The sequence below is a fragment of the Petaurus breviceps genome, unplaced genomic scaffold (assembly GCF_028583685.1).
Source record: "Petaurus breviceps papuanus isolate PSGF00001 unplaced genomic scaffold, PetGlider_PUasm1.0 189, whole genome shotgun sequence".
NCBI lineage: Eukaryota > Metazoa > Chordata > Mammalia > Diprotodontia > Petauridae > Petaurus > Petaurus breviceps.
In genome coordinates this window covers 37998435-38017735 of record NW_027185809.1, presented here as the reverse complement: position 1 = coordinate 38017735, position 19301 = coordinate 37998435, and the positions used below count along the sequence as shown (strand labels likewise).

The window sequence follows — 19301 nt, the reverse complement described above, 5'->3', positions numbered from 1 at the left end:
GCCCAGGACCCAGTTGTGTGGATGCACGCTCTCCACGCCCAGGACCCAGTTGTGTGGATGCATGCTCTCCGTACCCAGGACCACCTGGGCATAAAAGCCCACAGAAATGTTCATCCATGACCATACTTCTGCTCCTCTCAGTTTCTAAAGCAGAGGTGTGAGGCAGGAGGGGCAACATGTATGATATCCCTATTTACTGGTAGCAAAATGTCTATGGGAATGCCCCAATGCTTCCACACAGATTCCGACTTCCCCTTAGGTACTCTGAGGTAGAACAGGCCACACCCCACTCTCTAATTTCTTTCTCTCATCCCACAGACTACCACATTCTCTGTGGGGCAATACCCCTATTCCAAAATGGCTTATGTGTTTCTTTCCCTTTCAACCCAACAAGATGTGGAGAATTACTGGCATCAGGGTCTGGAAATAGGAAGGTGGTACAAGAAAAACACACAAGTAGCAAGTGATGCAATCCAAAGAAAAACTGCTTTATTCCCATGGTCATACATCTCCCACAAAACGGAGTCCAATGAAGAAAATGTCACCAATGGGAATTTCCACTTCCTTTGTTTATTAAGCTGGGTGCCCTTATTTTTGTACTCTATCAATTCGTTCTGAGCATAATATCAAGCATAATGCAGGGGGCAAAAAGCAATTGATGCAATCACCTGGGATTCGCAGCACATGGATCAAAATGTCTTATATTGCTAAGCTCCTTGTTATTTGGCCCAGAATGGATATGTCTTGGCTGCATTGTAGCAGCAATAATTGTCTCTCATATATCCCCAATCAGGCTGCTTTTAATGACTAGTCAGAAGTGACAATGTAAAAATGTTCTGTGACTTTCCACTATATTTGGCAAATCTTGGACTGACTCCATTGGTTTGCCCTTGGAGAAAGTGATCTTGAAGACACCTTGGTGCAAGATATGCTACCTACTGCCTGTCCCCAGAAACCCTGGTGCCAGGGAGAGGTGCAGGATCCAGAGAGAAAGACCAAAGAAGCCTGCAGTGACCTTCAGTTCTTCCATTGTCTTTGAAGGAGGAGGAGCAATCTTACTGGTACCATAACTGTTTAGTGCATCTCTGAAGACAAGTAACCTTCCTATCCTCCCAACTGAGTCACTGTAATACAAGGAATAGACCACATCATAGGAAGATCTGAAGATATGCTATAAACTTGGCAGATTAGCCAGCCCTAAAACATCTACTTGAACTCCAGGTAACCCCCCTCCCTCCCCGCCCTTAATCAGTCCCTTGTTTATTATTTTAATTAAATCAAATATTTAAATTCTTTAGATGAGGCACATTATCTCCCCATCTTTCTTTTATACTCCTTATCCTATCTCGTAGTACAGGTATTGCCAAATGACATCTGGGAAACTTATGTTGCACTCATAGAAAATCAGTTAATACGGGGCAAATAACAGTCCCTGTTCTCAAGGAGCTTACAATCTAAAGGACTCAGATGATCCAGTTTAAAGCCCATGGCTGAGTAAAGGATTGCAACCCACTACCAGTTCCCTAGTACATAATCAGGCCTACTCATCAATGACTTTGGAGGATGAAACCCTTTATTTTTTCCTCATCAAAACTACTCTCCTTCCTGTATTTCTGCAGAACTTGTAGTCTGTGACACAACACTTAGTACTTGGATCATTCTCTTAAGGTTTTGTGCATTTCTTGCCTCTCCATTTAGAACTAGATTGTAAACTACTGGAAGACAGCAATTGTTTCCTACTTTTTAGATTGTTTATTTTAAATCCTTAATGTCTAACACAGGTAAGCTTAAAAATTGTTACACTATTATCCTACCACAACACAGTTAATGACTCATGAGCCACAATCTCTATTCTGCCTGATTAACTTTTCAGAATTTCTCATTGAATGTATCCAGATCTTGCTTGTAGGTCAGAGTTCCTACGCCCAAGTCCCAGACAATTCTTTTCTTCTTTGCTAATTTTCTAATTCGGTACTGATACAAGGAGTCTGAGTAGTAAGAGGAAAGATGCCACATAGTACTGTAGCTCTAAAGGTCCAGTTTTAGTCAATATATTCAGTGTACCCAGATATCCAGTGGGGGTGGTGGTATCAGTTTACTGTTAATAGATTCTAGATTTTTTTGGTGCTTTGTGCTAGATTTTTTTTAATCACAACTTGAGAAAAGATAGTATTTGCCCCAAACTTTCCCTTCTAGACATCCATTCACAGCAAAGCAACTCCAAGAATTCAGAAACTAGAAGAAAGACACCTTAGAAATCAGTTGGGCCCATTGATGGTATGAAAAAAAGCTCATATCTGAGACAAAGGGGCTTTTATTTCCAAAGTTAATGATATCTAGGGGATATTGCCACAACCAATTAATTTAGCAAATCCTTTGCTAAAGGGAGACTTACCCCTCTCACACGTTCTCCCCCAATAGCCTGTGCCAGTGCAGTCACAGATGAAGCGATTCCAGCCATCCTTGCAAACAGCATTGTTTTTGCAGGGGTAGCTGTCACACTGCTTTGTGCTAAGCCTGGAGCAGGAAGACTTGACCCCTGCGGCATTCTGCACCTCTGCCAGCTGCCGAATGTTCTTGCTCCGTCCGTCGATGAACAGGTCTCGAATGCAGCCCACGTAGCCATAATTCAGCATGGCAGTCCAGAGCTCTGTAGGGAGGATGAGCCCCGCACGGTTCTCTGGCAGTCCACCCAGGTACATATCCCCCTCCAAGTCCAAGATCTCACTCTCTCCACTTGCTGTGAATGGGGTACGCCTGCTGTTCACTGATATGGTACCTAAGACAAGGGAGAAAGGGAAACAGACATGAGTTAGCAGCTTAGAGGGCAGTTCAGGCAAATCAGACATTCAGTGAGTTAAAGGTACCAGGTAGGTGGGCTCTGGAGACCAGATCCTGGCTTGCCAGAAAAAGACCAATATACAATGAAAATAAATAGGAAAGATACTCTTCATGGGACTGTTTCCAATCTTTGGCAGTTGGGACAGGGTACACCAAATGGGTGCTGGGAGAAATCTCAGTGACCTGGGAACAAGTCTATTAAGTGCTTGTCTCAAACCCATGATCACACAAACGTACACACACACACACACACACACACACACACACACATCCTCAGTGTACCTCCCAAATGAGGCTTTGTTATCTTCAAACAAAAGGTCAACCAATTTGTTTGAATTAATACCTGACTGTAGCAAATGACCTGCTCTCCTTATGAAAATGGAAGTTTTCCTAGTTTTCCTTCTGATTAATTCAGGAACCAGTTGAGATGTAATAGAATATCCATTATAACCAGTCTCTAGATTAAGGATTTCTTCCTCTACAATGCTTCTTCCTCTGAGAGTAAATATTATTACTGTGAATGGGGTTGAATCTAAGAAACTTTCTAATGGTTCCTTTCTAACAAACACCAAAATATCCAAAAAATGTGGAAATTTTCAGAATAAATCTCCCTAGCCTTTTTGGTGCCATGATAGACCCTTTATACAGTCTGATGAAACCTAGGGACCCCCTCTCAGAATAATGTTTTAAATACATAAAATAAAAATACATAAAACTGCAAAAGAAACACTATATTTAATATATAGCTATCAAAACATTAAAAAATAAATTCATGGATCCCCTAAAATAAATCCTTGGATGGTCAGTGGATCCAAGATTCAAAACCTCTATTTTAGAGGAACTGGACCTTTGATTTCACTTAGAAAGGGAATTCCCCAAGATAAAGTTCCCATTTCCTGTGCATATCAGTACCTGCTTTTCAATTTATAGTGTTTGAAAGTCACCTGGGACATTGAGAAATAAAGTTATTTGTCCAAGTTCACACAGCCAATACATATCAAAGGTGATAGAATTTGAACACTGGATCTTCCTATTTCTAAGGCTGACTATCTACTCTGACATGCTATCAATAATCCTTTGATTTTCACAAAAAGTCATTGAACTATGGAGCCACAGAATCTTATAGTTGAAAGCATACCCTGTAGTCACTCAATATAGCATTTATTAAATACTTGCTATGTGCCAATCATTGTGCTAAGTAGGAATAAGGTGGGAATGAGGATACTTGAAAGACAAAAATACCCCATACTTGAAGGAATTCATATTCTAATAGTAGAAATAACACAGAAATAATTCTACATAAGAGATACAGTCTAAATGGAAGATAATCTCAGGGGAAAGAAGAGTACTCTCTACAGTATTTCTGACAAGTATTAACCTAGACTTTTTCTTGAATATGTCTAATGAGTTCCCACTCTAGCTAGCTCTGTTTGGAAATTGTTTTTGTGAAACAATGAAAGCATTTGAAAATGCATGTAACATTCTGCATTTGAATTCTACTACTTCTCAGAGAAGAGGAACATGTGTTTTGATATCAGTTCTCTGAGACAAAGACTTAACGACTCATTTTCAAGATGTTCATCCATCATTCCTTTTATAATACATGCAAGAATTTTCACTAAGACAAATGCACTGGCCTATCATTTGCAGAGCCCCCCCTTTGATGGAAATGTAGGGCATTTGCCCTCCACCAGGCCTCTCAATCTCCATGATCTTGCAAAGATCACAGATGCTCAGGGGCTCGTTGATCATACCACAGTCTTCCAATGCCCTGGGATATAATTGTCTTGGCCTAGAGACCTAAATGCAAGGGTGAGATGGTGTTTTCTTACTATCTCCTGACATATCTTGGTTTTCAATTCCCTATTAGCCATTTTTTGTTCTGTCCTCTGAAGTCCAAAGATTATTCTCCTTGTCAAAGGAAAGAGAATAGAAACAAGAGCTGAATAGATCTCTTTTCTCTCCTTTGTCTGCCATCATAAGCCCATCCATCCTGGGTGGCAGTCCTGTCACTCTGATCCTTTTCTAATCCCCAGTAGAGCTTTGGTGATTAAAACTTTCCTGGGTGATGTAGCAAACTAAATTATTCAAACATCAAAGGGTATGTTGGGGGAAAGGGATTTTATTGTTTTTGATATACATGCTGACTATTGCCAACCACTGGAGCTCATGTTGGACATTAGTCCATCAATTAAAAAATGACTATGACATGATTCCCATGTACAAAACATTATCTACTCAGCATATGAGAAAATATAGTTTCTTTAAGGCAATGTTATATAGTGAAAAAAAACTATGGATAACTTGGCCCTTTCCTACCCTCCCAGTCTTCTTATACTTTACATACTCCACATGTTCTAATCTACGTGTGCTGGCCTATTTGAAGTTCATCAAAGAGGTCTCTCCAATTCCCATCTTTGCACTGGCTGTCTTGCCTACCCAGAATGCTTTATCTCAGGGGGCGTAGCCAAGATGGCGGAGTAGAAGCAGAATGCTTTATCTCTTCACCTCTGTCCTTTAGTTTCCCTGGATTCTTTTGAAAATCACCTTAAAGCTCACTTTCTATAGGCAACCTTTAGCCTTTTTTTTGGAGGGGGGGAAAGCAAGGCAATTGGGGTTAAGTGACTTGTCCAAGGTCACACAGCTAGTTAAGTGTCAAGCATCTGGGGCTGAATTTGAATTCAGGTCCTATTGACTCCAGGTTTGGTGTTCTATTCACTGTGCCACCTACCTGTCCCTAGCCTTTTTAGATTACTTTCAGCCTATAATAGATAGATAGACAGACAGACAGATTGGTTGATAATAGATATAACATACATATATGTAATATGTATCCACACTATTCACATATGTATATAAAGAAATACATATACTTTAAGCTATATCTATAAGACACATAGATACATATAGATAATACATATTTGAAGATATTCATACATGAATATATATCATGTATATAGGAAGATAGATGGGCAGTGGAAAAAATGCCAGGCTTGGAGTTCAGAAGACTCATCTTCATGAATTCAAATCTGGCCTCAAACATTTCGTAGCTGTGTGATCCTATGAAAATCTCTTAAACCTGTTTGCCTCAGTTACGCTCTATCTATAAAAGGATCTTGAGAAGGAAATGGTAAAGCACTCCAGTATCTCTACCAAGAAAATGCCAAATGGGGTCACAAAGAGTAAGACACAACTGAAAAACAAAACTGAATACATCTAACATATACACATATATGAATTTGTACACAAAACATATTAATATGTATATGTACATATACACATATAAAATATATACATATATGTGTGTATACATACACATATATCTATATTGTATATGTTTACATATATATTTGTGTGTGTGTTTAAATACCTATTTATATGTTTTGTCTTGCATTCGAATGTGAGCTCCTTGAGGGCAAGGATTGTTGTTTATTCATTTCATCTTTGTATCCCTAACGCTAAGCACAGAGCCTGACACATAGTAAGATTAATACTTATCAACTGATGGACTGATTGGAGCCAGCAAACAAAAGTCAGAAATCTCCAAAGTTTCTAATCAAGGCACAAATCCTGCACAGTTTTCAGACTCCATGAACAATATCAGAATCACAGAATGTCAATTGAAAAGAGCCTAAGAGATTGATTAGTCCAAGCCATACATTAGCAGAAATTTCTGTATTTATAATAGCCCTATCAAGGAATCATTCTACCTCTATTTAAAGTTTTCCAGTGATAGGGTAATTCCCTGTGTCCTGAGTCAGTTCATTCTATTTTTAGAAATTTCTGTTCTATTCTAATTGTTAATGTTTTAAATTTAGGCCCTAATCTTCCACATATAATATCATTTTTATCTCTTGTGCAGTTTCCATTCCCTTATGTATATGCCTTTTTCCATTTGGACCAAGCAATGACATCTCTAGAGTCATTTGCTTCATCTATTAAACATGGGGGTTGAATTATGTTAGAACATTTTTTTTTTGCAAACTGTTTTTTTGCAAACTGTATTTTTGCAAACTGTTTGGTAAAATTCACTTGTGAATCCATCTCATCCAAACTAGAAACAGTCATGAAACACATAAAAATTTAAGTAAAAAGGGGTTAGAAGAAGGGCATTGCAAAATGAGGCAATACCTTATCTCCCCCAAAAAACCTAATGTGATTATGGCCCTGAACTAGATGCCTTCCAAGAACTTATCGAGCTCTAAACTATGTGAGATTCCACAATTCTTTAAGGAACTTACAAAATACACAACAGGTTGTAATACATTCATATATTTATTGAACTCCATAATGGTGGGGTCCATGTCTCATGTGTCATTACATGTCATAGAGGATCTAACATGGACTAATTGTGTTTTGTATTCAAAGCTCTCTAAGTCTCCCAAGATCAATAAAGAATTAAGAACAAGCTTGCTTACTGGGCATGGTACTTATGGAGTACACATGGAAGGATCACGGTGGGGTGGATAATTGTTAAATTTGGAGTCAAAGGACTTAATTTCTAACATTCATTATATGAGAGACCTTGTACAAGTCATTTAACTTAATTGAACTTCCATTTCCTCATCCATAAAGTAAAGGGGTTGAAGTAGGGGAACTCTGAGATACTTTTGACTCTAGATCAATGACCCTATAATCTTAAATTGTCAAGTAAAAGGGTAGAAGGGAAAGGAAGAACATTGTCAGAGATAATAGTAGTAACATAGGGGCAGCAACAAGGCAACACTATGACTGCCATACCTCTGGCAAACCTGGCCTAGATATTTAAATGTTTAAATTTCATCCATAACTAGCACCACTAAAAACATTATGAAATGTATTGCAATTCCATGGATTTGGTGGTAGTCTATCAAATCCTACTTTTCATATACATATCAATGTAGAGCCCACGCTTTCACCCAAATATGGAAAGTCTAGATTTCTGGGCCTATCCTTGGGATCCCTCAGTAAAGGCTCTGCTGGGATTCTACTACTATTACTCAGGTTAGGTGTAAATAAATAAGCCTATTGGAGGTTTAAGACATATGTGTCTGTGCGTATGTGTGTGTATGTGTGTGTGTGTCCTTCATTCAGCATCCACTTCTCTCTTCCACAATATTTACTAATCATGGGAAATCTATCTAAATCACTGTTGCTTTCTACAATGGTCTTATTAAGACGTTTTTCTTTCAAACATCCAACTGGTACAAATGATAATAGATGTCTTTGACACTGTCTTCTCTCTTACCTGTGGTCTTTCCTTTGCCCTTAACATTTCCATAGAGGAGGGGTTCTTTACGTGGGATCTACAACTTTTAAAAATGTTTGATAATAGCATTTCACTATAAGTAGTTTCCTTTAGAATTCCATGTATTTTATTTTATACATTAAAAACAGTATTCTGAGAAGAGGTCCATAGGCTTCACTAGATTATCAAAGCTGACAACCTCATATACACACAAAAAAGGTTAAGAATACTTGCCATAGGAGTCATTTGCCATCTAGCCAAAAGTTATACTTTGTACTATGTAATTATAGCATTATAGAAACATTATTATTTTATTTGGATCCCTAAGTACTTCCTGAATTTTTTTATTTTTAGTTTATGAACTGGTCATTTTCTGGTCTTTATTAGCAAGATTTCTAGATGTGTGTATATATTTAGCAAATCTTAGGAATGGAATAATTTAGATGCAAACCCCCTTGTCCAAATGAAATAATTTAGAAGCCATGCTTCTTAATTTCCTACTTTGAGACTTTTTAAATCTTGAAATTATATATATATATATATATATATATATATATATATATATATATAAACATGGCTTCCAAATAATTCCATTCAGATGAGGGGGTTTGCATCTAAAGTATTCCATTCTTAAGATTTACTAAAGAAAAAAGATTCCATATGAGGAAAAGAAGGATGGAGGGAATTATAGGAGAGGGATTGTAGGTACCTATATTTTTCTAAAGATAGTAGAGATTAATAAGGGACAGGAGAACAAGTGCTAGAACTGGAATGAGGAAGACTCTGACACTGGCTAACTATTTATAATGTAGGTAAATTATTTAATCTCTCTGATCCCTTTGCAATTTCCTAAGACTTATCTACTTAAAGATAGGTTATTTTCTAATCTGTTTGGCAGATGAAGGTCCCAGAGCAGAGAAATAATAAAGCCTTAACATATTAGAGATTAGCATTAAATACTATGTAATACCCAAAAGAAGGAAAACATAATTGAAAATTTCACAAATTGTGTTTCTGATTACTCTTACTTATTTTTAAGGCCAGTCATTTATTTGTCTAAATAAGTTTTCATGCTTTGGTTGTAATTATTAGCATCCAAAAATATCGATTGAATCTTACTCCCTTGTGTGAAATGCAAATCAAATTTGTGAATGCTTATAAAATAAAAATACACTTTTCATTAATCAGTGACCATAAGATGTAAACAAAGTAGAATTTCTTATTCAAAACCAATCATTACCTTTGGGAAGAAAAAGTATAAGGGGAAACAAAATTAATGGATTTATATTTGTTCTACCCTTACTTTTAACAAAGATTGCTAAAGACCTCAAGATGACATGCCACAGAAGTCATTAATCATGGAAAAAAAAACCTCTAGTGACTTAACAGATAACATCTAAGGTCCCTTCCAGGTCTGAATCTAAGTTCCTATGACAGCTGAGATTGTGGATACCCAAATAAGTTCTTCTTATGACAGTGTTTCCCTCTTCTTTGCCTGTATTTTATCTTCTTTATGGTAAAAGAGGAGATTTGAACCTTCAGATAAATTATATTTTTTTCTTAAAGTATAAAAACCAAACTGTTCATTCTTGTTCAGCAAAAAATAAAACATTTAATTTGAAGTCTCTTTTCTCCAGTCAAGTTTCAGTCAATCAATAAACCTTCCTACTGAGCATCAAATAGTGCAGCACTGCAATCTGCTGCCCAAATGTCCTCTGCGCATAGCACATTCAACTTCTCCTATGGGCAACAATGCTTATTGCTGTTGCCATAAAGCTGTCCCATCAAAACATAGTCATCCTAAACAGTATAGCTATGGATCCCATTGGGTGGAGTAGTGCTTCCTCTCACCATACCAAAAGCATAAGCCTGCATATAGAATGAAAATGACCTCAGTGTTTTGCACATTGGGGATAATTAGCACATGTTTGTTGATTTGAATGGAATGAATAAATTCTCACCAGAGGAGTTTGCCCTTACAAACCACAGTAATTTTAGTGATAGGAGATCTTTATGGTTTGGGACTAGCTAGAATGCAGCAGATATGAATAATAAAGACAAGAATATGGAACTAGCCAGCTTCATTCAGCTTCTGTTCTGTCTCTTACCTTCATTTGCATGCCAATCAAAAAAGATCATGGGAATGAATTCAATCCCCAGCCTCCATACCTTTTCTGTGTGTGCATGTATGTATGTATGTATGTGGGAGGACGATTCCTTAAACAGAATTCCCAGGATAAGCTCATAATCAGGGATTGAATGGAATAAAAAGGAATTTTATGGACAGCTCCACAGGATTATGGACATTAAATTAGCATCAGACAAAGAATAATTATAAAGAAAAAAAAAAGATCCTAGTCTGGGAAATCCTATTGACTTTGTTGTAGGTTTCCTTTCTGGATATATTGGCTGACAGCCTCAACTATGCACTAAAAGGGTGTCAGTCAGCCCTTATAAGGAAAAGGTTTTCTATCCACTGCACACCAGCAGAGAGCAGGTAGATGTCCCTTAAGAACTAAAGCCAAGCAGATGGTACTAAGGGAGAGCTTAATAACTCAATAACATCACCAGTAAAGGAAGATGCCTAGCACAGTGGAGACATGAGGCTCAATTCTGTATAGAAAGCAGCATGAGGACATTCAGCCAGGCTAGATGTATCCTGAAATGCATATCCTCCACACATGTATTTCAACCAAACTGGTCCCTGGCATGTACCCCTGCATGCATGTTTTCTGGCCATGCATGTTTCCTATATGTATGATTTCAATGAATATAAACTATTGAGGGGTATTTTCTGTGTGTCCATCTTTGCTGATAGTATAGTAACCTATAGGAAAATATATCCCATGTATACATGGAGAGTTACTTTACTGTCACTTCCTTACTATGCAATCTGATTAATCATCATGTTTTAAATGCTTTTACAGGCTTATGTATTATGGTTCTGAATGGGCATTGACTCAATGGATTCCTTTAACCTAGGGTAGTCTATTTTATTTTTTTTCTGGATGCTCATATGTAAAGTGGGACTCTAGGAGCCATATTAGTGACCCTAAAATAGCACTTCTTCCTGCCTCTATAATACCTGAATGAGAAATTAGGTCAAATTAGTAAGGGATTCATAGGATAAAGATCCTGGGGAAATGATTACCTTTCTTATAACATTAACAGGCCCTTAAGTTTGCAATGGCTCAGAAGGAGCCAGAATAAGACTGGTCAGGTATTCAGAAACCCCAGATTCCATATTAGCCTCTTTTTCCCCTCTCTTTGTTATTGTTCCAGAGTGGTTGTGTATTGCCCCAGGCAGGCTTGTTTGATCTGAGGCTGCAGAAACAAGCAAAGCCATTTAAACTAAATGTAAAAGGTTATGAGGAGGAAGGGAGAGTTAGTGAGGTCTGAGCAAAGAGTGAAATATAGGCTTTCACTCTAAAGCAAGGCTTTAAATTGAACATGACTTCAGGAAAAATCAATTTGCTTTTCCCTTTCTTGTCATAATTTTCTCAACAACATGACTTTTGCCAATTATTGAAGGGTATATCTGTTGCATAAACTACTGCACTATGAAGCCACTGTAATGTAAAAATCACCTGATCTGGCATCTGTAATCTCACAACTGGTTTTCATGGCAATGAGAAGGGGAAAAGAAACCAACACAAATGTCATGACAGTCTCTTTGTAGTGGGAAACGCATATACAGTATTTTAAAATTTATGTCCAGTTTAAGGACTAATGGGGGCATAGCTAAAATTGGATAGTATAATTAATATGTGACCAGAAGAAGGAGAATCCAAGCTACAAATGGGCTAAGGGTCTGGTTCAGAAATAAACACCTAAAATAATACTCAAAGGGAACATGAAAAACCAGTAAAGTGGACTAAGAATTGGGGAATAGGTTACCAGGAGACTGTAGATCAGAATGACTATTTATACTTTACTCTGAACCTCACCCACCACACACCTTCATTTTCTCCTACCTGATCTGCCATCTCTTTGAATATCCACATGGTACCATTCTCCATCATTTGCTTTCTTCTGGGTGGCTTTCACTTTGATGGTGCCAGAACCCATGTCAAGGAGCAGGTAGAGGTTGCCATCTAGCAGTTCAACAGCAAAGAAGTCTACTTTGGTGTTCTTTTGGCTCCTGGAGTCCTTTCTCTCCTGGGGCTTGCCATGGGTGAAAAGAATGAGGCCATTGGGTTCCGTTGTACGGAAGTCAAAGGAGATTGAGCCCATCCTCTTGGTATTCCACTTGGGAAGGCTGATATAAGCCTCAGGGGTCTCAAAGTTAATGGGGTCCAGTGTGGCCACATTTTCACATTTGAACACCACCTCGCCATATATTTTCATCTTGGTGTCACCAATCCTGGCCAAGCGCGACAGCTCCAGACGGATATCGTTATTCTTATAAACAACCTGTCAGAGATCAAACAGAAATACCACATGAATCAGTGTTGCACACAATAGTTCTCTATTGCTAGTTAGGCTTCAGAGAGAAACATCAGGATGAGGCTTTAGGGCACTACACTCTGCAATGATATTACACAAGGACATAAAAGAGAGTCTTAGGGGACCTTGGAGAGCACACTGAGCCTTGAATCAATTTTCTCAGTCCCTATATTTCTCTCTCCTTTCTGCCCAATTCCTTAAACTTCTACGAAGAATCAGAACATAACACAAAAGACAAGGTTCATATGTAATTGTAATGCTTTATTTTTTGACTTAAGCAATGTTAGGGATAGCTTTGGGGCTACATGGTGCTGTGGATTGAGGGCTAGATTTAGAATCAGAAGGACCTGAGTTCAAATCCAGTCAGTCTTAAATAGTTACTGGTCACATGACTCTGCAACAAATCACTTAACTTCTGTTTGTCTCAGTTTCTTCATCTGTAAAATGGGGATAATAATAGCACCTACCTTCCAGGATTGCTGTAAGGATCAAACACAATAATATTTATAAAGGGTTTAGCAATGCCTGCCAAATAGTAATAGTTATTATTAGTAGTAATAATATTATTGTTATTTTTATATTCAAAACTATATCTAGGAAGGGTCACTGGAGTGTTTTGCCCCAAAGTGGTTAGAAGTGGGGAGAGTGCTTCCTCACAGTAGTGATCTTATTCCCCGGTAAGTGGAAGGGAGAAAGTCTCCAAGGAAGAAAGTCTCCTAGTGTCTGAATAGTTAGTATTGGGAAAGAACAAAACAAAGAACAGCATCCTCAGGAAAAATGCTTCTCTTCCAGATCAGGTCCTGTCCTAGCTGTGTGGGCAGCACAATTCTCAGGCATCCCAGATAAGTAATGGATTGAGAATCAGTCCCCAATAGCACTTGCAAACCAGGGGTATCAAGATCCATGGGAGATAGGAACATAGAGTTGGGTTTTCCCTATTGCATTTAGCTGAGTTGAGAGTTAACACAACTATTGGACAGCTCTGGGAAGAGCAGTCACTTAGACTCAAATCCCACCCAAACCAACAAAAAAATAACAGAGTACTGGATAGAGTGCTGGATTTACCAGTATATGACACTGAACACGTCACTTAATATCTGTGCCTCAGTTTTCTCTTCTGTAACATAAGAGTGTTGGATTCTCCTAACGTTTCTTCTAGTTCTTAATCTGTGGGTTTATGACCTTTTATACTGAGTTTGTCCCAGGGGCCCCAATACCAAGAGACAGAATGGCTATGATTGAATATGCATTCTACTTGTATGCATCCACAGCTTAAAATGGGGCAGCTAGGTGGGCAAGTGGATAGAGTGTCAGGCCTGAAGTCAGAAAGGTTCATCTTTCCGTGTTCAAATCCAGCCTCAGGCACTTACTAGCTGTGTGACTCTGGGTAAGTCATTTAAGCCTGCATGCCTCATCTATAAAATGAGCTGGAGAAGAAAATGGCAAATCACTCTAGGATCTTTGCTAAGAAAACCCCAACAGTGGTCACAAGGAGTGTGACATTATTGAAAAATTACTAAATAACAACAGCTTAAAAAATATTACTCAAAAAAAATTACTACCACCAGTCAAAGCCTGATGTAACTCTAAAGAAGTTATCTTTTATTCCTAATCCCCCACAGAAGCGTCATAGAGAGGTTTTTCTGCATTACCAGTCCATGGAGCAGATCATTCTGACATAATTCCCTTCAGTATAATGTGCGTCATTCCTGATTATATTCTCAAAGGTAAAGAGAATAACTCTTCTATCCTTTGCCCTAACTCACCCCAGTTTAGGTATCATTCTGTTGGGAGACAGAGTCCATGTGGGACTCTTCAATGAATCTCTAACTCCAAACTGATAGAATTATCAACCCGCTCCAGCATGTAGGCAAATGGAATACATCTGCTGTCATTAAATTTTCCAATATAAAAGCATGGGGATGTTTACACTGGCAACCTGCACCTTACTCTATTTCCATGAGATGAAAGACCTGACATTATCACTGAGTTCAGATTTTTGAGAAATTTCATTTTCAGTAGCTCTGAGTTTCATATTTAATATTAAGTGTCAAATTAAAATCACCCACAAAAAGGCCCCAGAATCTTCCTATTTTAAAGTTTTGATAGGATGACCACATGTAGAGAGTACATATTGTAGGATCTCATAACAATTGCACCAGCAATGTAAACTCATGGAAAAAATACAATAGAAGTGAGTCATTGCTCCAATTCCTATCCTTTTCATCCTCCTACTCTACAATGTTATTTTTTGGGAATAATAAAATCTGATAGAATAATGAAAATAGTAAAAGTCCATTATCTTCCCTACCTTTATTTTGAATGTTTACTTTTATATCAAAAGATTGAGAGTAGTCAGGCGGCACAGTGGATAGAACAAACTCTGGGCTTGGAGTCAAGAAGACCTGAGTTCAAATCTGACCTCATACACTTACTAGCTATATGACCCTGGCCAAGTACTTAACCCTCTTTGCCTCAGTTTCCTCATCTGTTAAATGAGCTAGAGTAGGAAATGGCAAACCATGCAGTATCTTTGCTAAGATAACCCCAGACGGAGTCACAAAGTATTGACATAACTGAAACAAGCAACAAAATTTTAAATAATTAATTGTTAAAAGTTAATGACCAGTGAGTAAGAGCACCGGCCCTGGCATCAGGAGACCCAGGATCAGTTCTGGTCTCAGATACTTGGCACCCACACAAAATAACTGGCCATGTAACCTTGAGCAAGTTACTTAACCCCAATTGCTTTAAAAAAAAAAGTTAATGACCAATGAATGATTAAAGTGGCAATGGTTTTGGCCATAGTGGATTAAGAGCTAGACCTGAAGTCAGGAAGACCTGGGGCAAGTCCTGCTGCTGACACATTCTGGCTTGAGGACCCTGGACAAGTGAGTCACTTAACCTCAGTATCCTAGGAGGATCTCTAAGACTCCAGATTGAACAGGAAGTGCTGACTTGTACTGGTAGAGGTAACATCCTTCCTGGAAGTTCCATAAATAAATGGAATCACAGGTTTGGTCCAAAGGATCATGAGTACTGAATAATGAAGATTACTTTTTCTATCCCATCCCAGAGAGGCAGAATGCCTTTGAGGCCCAGTCATAGGATTATAGGATTTCAAAACGGAAAGAAACCAGAGATCATCTAGCTTAAGTCCTTCATTCTGTCAATGAGAAAAATGAGGTCAACAGGGGGTAAGAGATTTGCCCAAAGTTAGGGAGCTTGGAGGAGACCCCAGGAATAAATCAAAGGGGAATTCAGGCCCTCTGGCAGACAACAAATAAGAAGGGGAGTTATTTCAGTAGTAACTAAGTGCCAGAATAGAGGCATGAATTAATATAGGCAGGGGAAGAGGGTATTCACTTTGGCCAGGGAGTAGAAAAGATTTGAAATGTGGAACACAAATGTCTTACACAGTTAGACTTCATGACTTGGGCCAGCAAGAGACTAGACTCAGTACCTGGTCCTCTGAGGTTATACAGACAGGAAGATCTCTAAATAAGACCTGCCTCCTAAACTGATATTTAATGTCTCAAACATAATGGTTTATAGGTAATGAAAACTCAGTCCTCTAATCTGAAATCCCTCAGATTTCTGTCAATTTTATCCTACTGCAAATCATGTCTTGCCAAACCTTGAACCTGGATTATTCCTACCATCTCCCTCCTTCATTCCTATTCATGTACTACTGAATGGAACTTAAGAAAATCATGAAATTATCCTGATTGGGTCCACTACAAATTTTATGTTATTATCTAATTTCAACTGGAACCTCATTGCATTCTATTTCTCCCTAATTGAGTCACACCTCCCATAGTCCCTCTGCCCTCCACTCAGATGAGGAGCTTCACACACACACACACACACACACACACACACACACACACTCATGACATTTGTAGAGTTCTTTCTTTTCTCCTCCCTTTTTAATATCATTTTAACATACATACTGCTATTTCTTCAGTCCAGTCTTGAAGAAATGGTCCTTGTCCTTGCCAATGCCAATCTCTCTGCATGTACCCTTGATACTATCCCCTTCCCATCTTCTCCAACAGATTTCCCTAACTATAACTCTTATCTCTAACCTCTCCAATCTATTTGGATCATTTCCTGTTGTCTATCTTCCCCATACTTAAAAAATGCTCACTTGATCCTAAAATTCCTGGTAGACATCATGCTATATCTTTCTTCTCTTTATAGGGTAAAAAAAATCTACACCAAATTTTATTTATTCGTCATCTATATCATGCCTATTAACTGTGGGTATACTCCAAGGCTCTGTCCTGGGTCCTCTTTCTATATTCCTTTACTTGGTGAATGTATCAGTTGCAATAGGTTCCATTACCATCTCTATACTGAGGATTTCCCGTATATGTCTAGCCCTAGTATCTTTCATGATCTCTGGTCCCACTTTACCAACTGCCTATTAGATATTTCAAACTGAATACAAGTGTCTCAACTGTAACATGTCCAAACCAGAACTCATTATTTTCCCAAAAAACCTACCCCTCTTCTGAATTTGTCTGAATTTGAGGGCACAAGTCCCTTCTTCCAGTCACCCAGATTCACAACCTTATTTTCATTCTTAACTCCTCCTTTGAAATGACCACATATTCAATAAATTGACAGATCATGTAATTTCTATCTGTACAATTTATTTACAGGTTCCCTTCTTTCCATTCACAGAGCTACCACCCTAGTTCAGAACCTCATTATCTCTCCTGGACTATTGTAATAACATTCTATTTGGCCTTCCTACTTCAAACATCTCCCCAAAGTACAAATCTGATCCCAATCCCATCACTCCCCCACACACATACACATACTCAATAATCTCCATGGAACCTTATTACCTCTAAAATCAAATATAAACTCTTCAGTTTGCTACTAAAATTCTTCAGAACCTGTGTTCCCTCCCAAAATTTCATTGCATATTTTGCATGTTATGATATTTACATAAAGACTTATAGTTTCCCCCGAGAGGATGTAAGCTTCTTAAGGACAAGGACTGTTTCATTTTTTGTCTTTATTTCACCAGGTCTTAGCAAAGTACCTGGTGCATAGTAAGTGCTTAATAAATGTTTGATGATTGGTTGCCCATTGGAAAAATTGCAGGAGTGATCATGTCCCTCCTTACTTAATGGACTCTGGAGGCTCCCTTTCACCAGAAAGATCAAATATAAGTCTTCTGCTTGACATTCAAACCTTTCACACACACACACACACACACACACACACACACACACACACATATTTTTCCAGTCTTCTCACACCTTATAATATCCCCATTTCCACATAGTCTTCAATGCAGTGACATTGGTCTCTTTGCTATTCCTCAAACAACATACTACATCTCCAGAATCCAGGCATTTTCACTGACTGTCTCTCATTCCTGGAATGTTTCCCATATTCATCTCTGCCAGCTGACTTTCTGCAGGTCCCAGTTAAAATTTTGTCTTCTACAGGAACCCTTTAGCAATCTCTCCTAATTCTAGTGCCTTCCCCTCATTTATTATTTCCAATTTATGCTGTATATAGCTTGTTTCTACATAGTCATTTGCATGTTGTTTCCCCCATTAGATGCTCCTTGAGAGTAAGGTCTTTTTTTACCTTCCTTTGTATCCTTAGTGCTTCACACAGTGTCTGTTGCAAAATAAATGTTTATTGACTGATTCCGGTACCTCTCAGCTCAGATTTTCTTTTATATTCTCTTGGAATGATTACTAGATATTATAACATTGACCTTTCTCTTTCCAGTCCTCCCTTAACTCTTATGGCCACACATGTTGGTACTTAAGTAGAAATGCTCTACTTTTTTCACACATTCAATTATTGTCTCAGTAAATAGTTGTAATTTCTGTTACAGTAGAGATCATACCATATACTTTTTTTTTGGCTTTTTGGAGGGGGAAGGCAGGGCAATTGGGGTTAAGTAACTTGCCCAAAGTCACACAACTAGTATGGTAAGTGTTAAGTGTTTGATGTCAAATTTGAACTCAGGTCCTCCTGACTCCAGGGCCAGTGTTCCATTCATTGTGCTACCTTGCCACCCCAATACTACATACTTCTTTTGCACCCTGAAGTCCCAAACACAATCTCTTATTCTTTCAATTTTCTTATCCATTATCCTTTTATCACAAACCAACTTTCCAACCTATTATTTTGAGGCTTTTGACTCTTCCTTAGTTTTCCAGCCTGTGAATCCTGTTCATGGCCTCATAAATAATAGTACCTTCTGTTCCACACTAATTTGTTTTCATGATACTCCACTGTTCATAACTACACTTTTCTAACCTCTAGTTCCTGGTAACTCTTAGCATCTGCCTCCTCTGCTCCTACTCCTCATCTGTCAAACATTCTGATTGAGAAAATAACATCTTTCCAACTGAGTCTTCAAGAGATTTGGGTTATCTAACCTTCACTGGGCCCTATCTCATACATAGTCATCCTTTTTATGCACATCTCATTGACTTTGCTGTGTATTCCACGATGGTGTTGCAGACATTGATCTTTTTTCCTCAATCATCCAACTCTGCTTCCCCACTCAATGCTCTCAGCAGATGACTTTACCTCCTACATTATTTAGAAGATTGAGGTCACGTGATACAAACTCCCTCAATTCCCTACCTCTGTATCCTTAAACTTCTTCACTAGCTTTCTCCTTTCTTTCAGCTACATAAAGGAAGTATTCCTTCTTAACAGAGTTAATCCTTTCACTTCTGAACATGATCTCATTCCCTTCCATCTCTGAAACCTCACACTAAAAATCCCTTGCTTAGTCTTA

General features: G+C 38.3%; 1 protein-coding gene across 3 annotated transcripts in view; it reads right to left on the bottom strand.

Moving 5' to 3' along the window:
- NRXN3 (neurexin 3) overlaps nucleotides 1–19301 on the bottom strand; it is a 2132730-nt gene that overhangs the window by 1398531 nt on the left and 714898 nt on the right. For all 3 annotated transcript variants that reach the window (XR_011169070.1, XM_069092330.1, XM_069092331.1), the window contains exons 7-8: nucleotides 12043–12481; nucleotides 2396–2779 (exon numbers count right to left, since the gene is read on the bottom strand). Coding sequence is in view for 2 of the 3 variants with exons in the window: in XM_069092330.1 (XP_068948431.1) it covers nucleotides 2396–2779; nucleotides 12043–12481 (823 nt within the window). In the remaining variant the exon portion in view is untranslated. The remainder of the gene's footprint in view (nucleotides 1–2395; nucleotides 2780–12042; nucleotides 12482–19301) is intronic.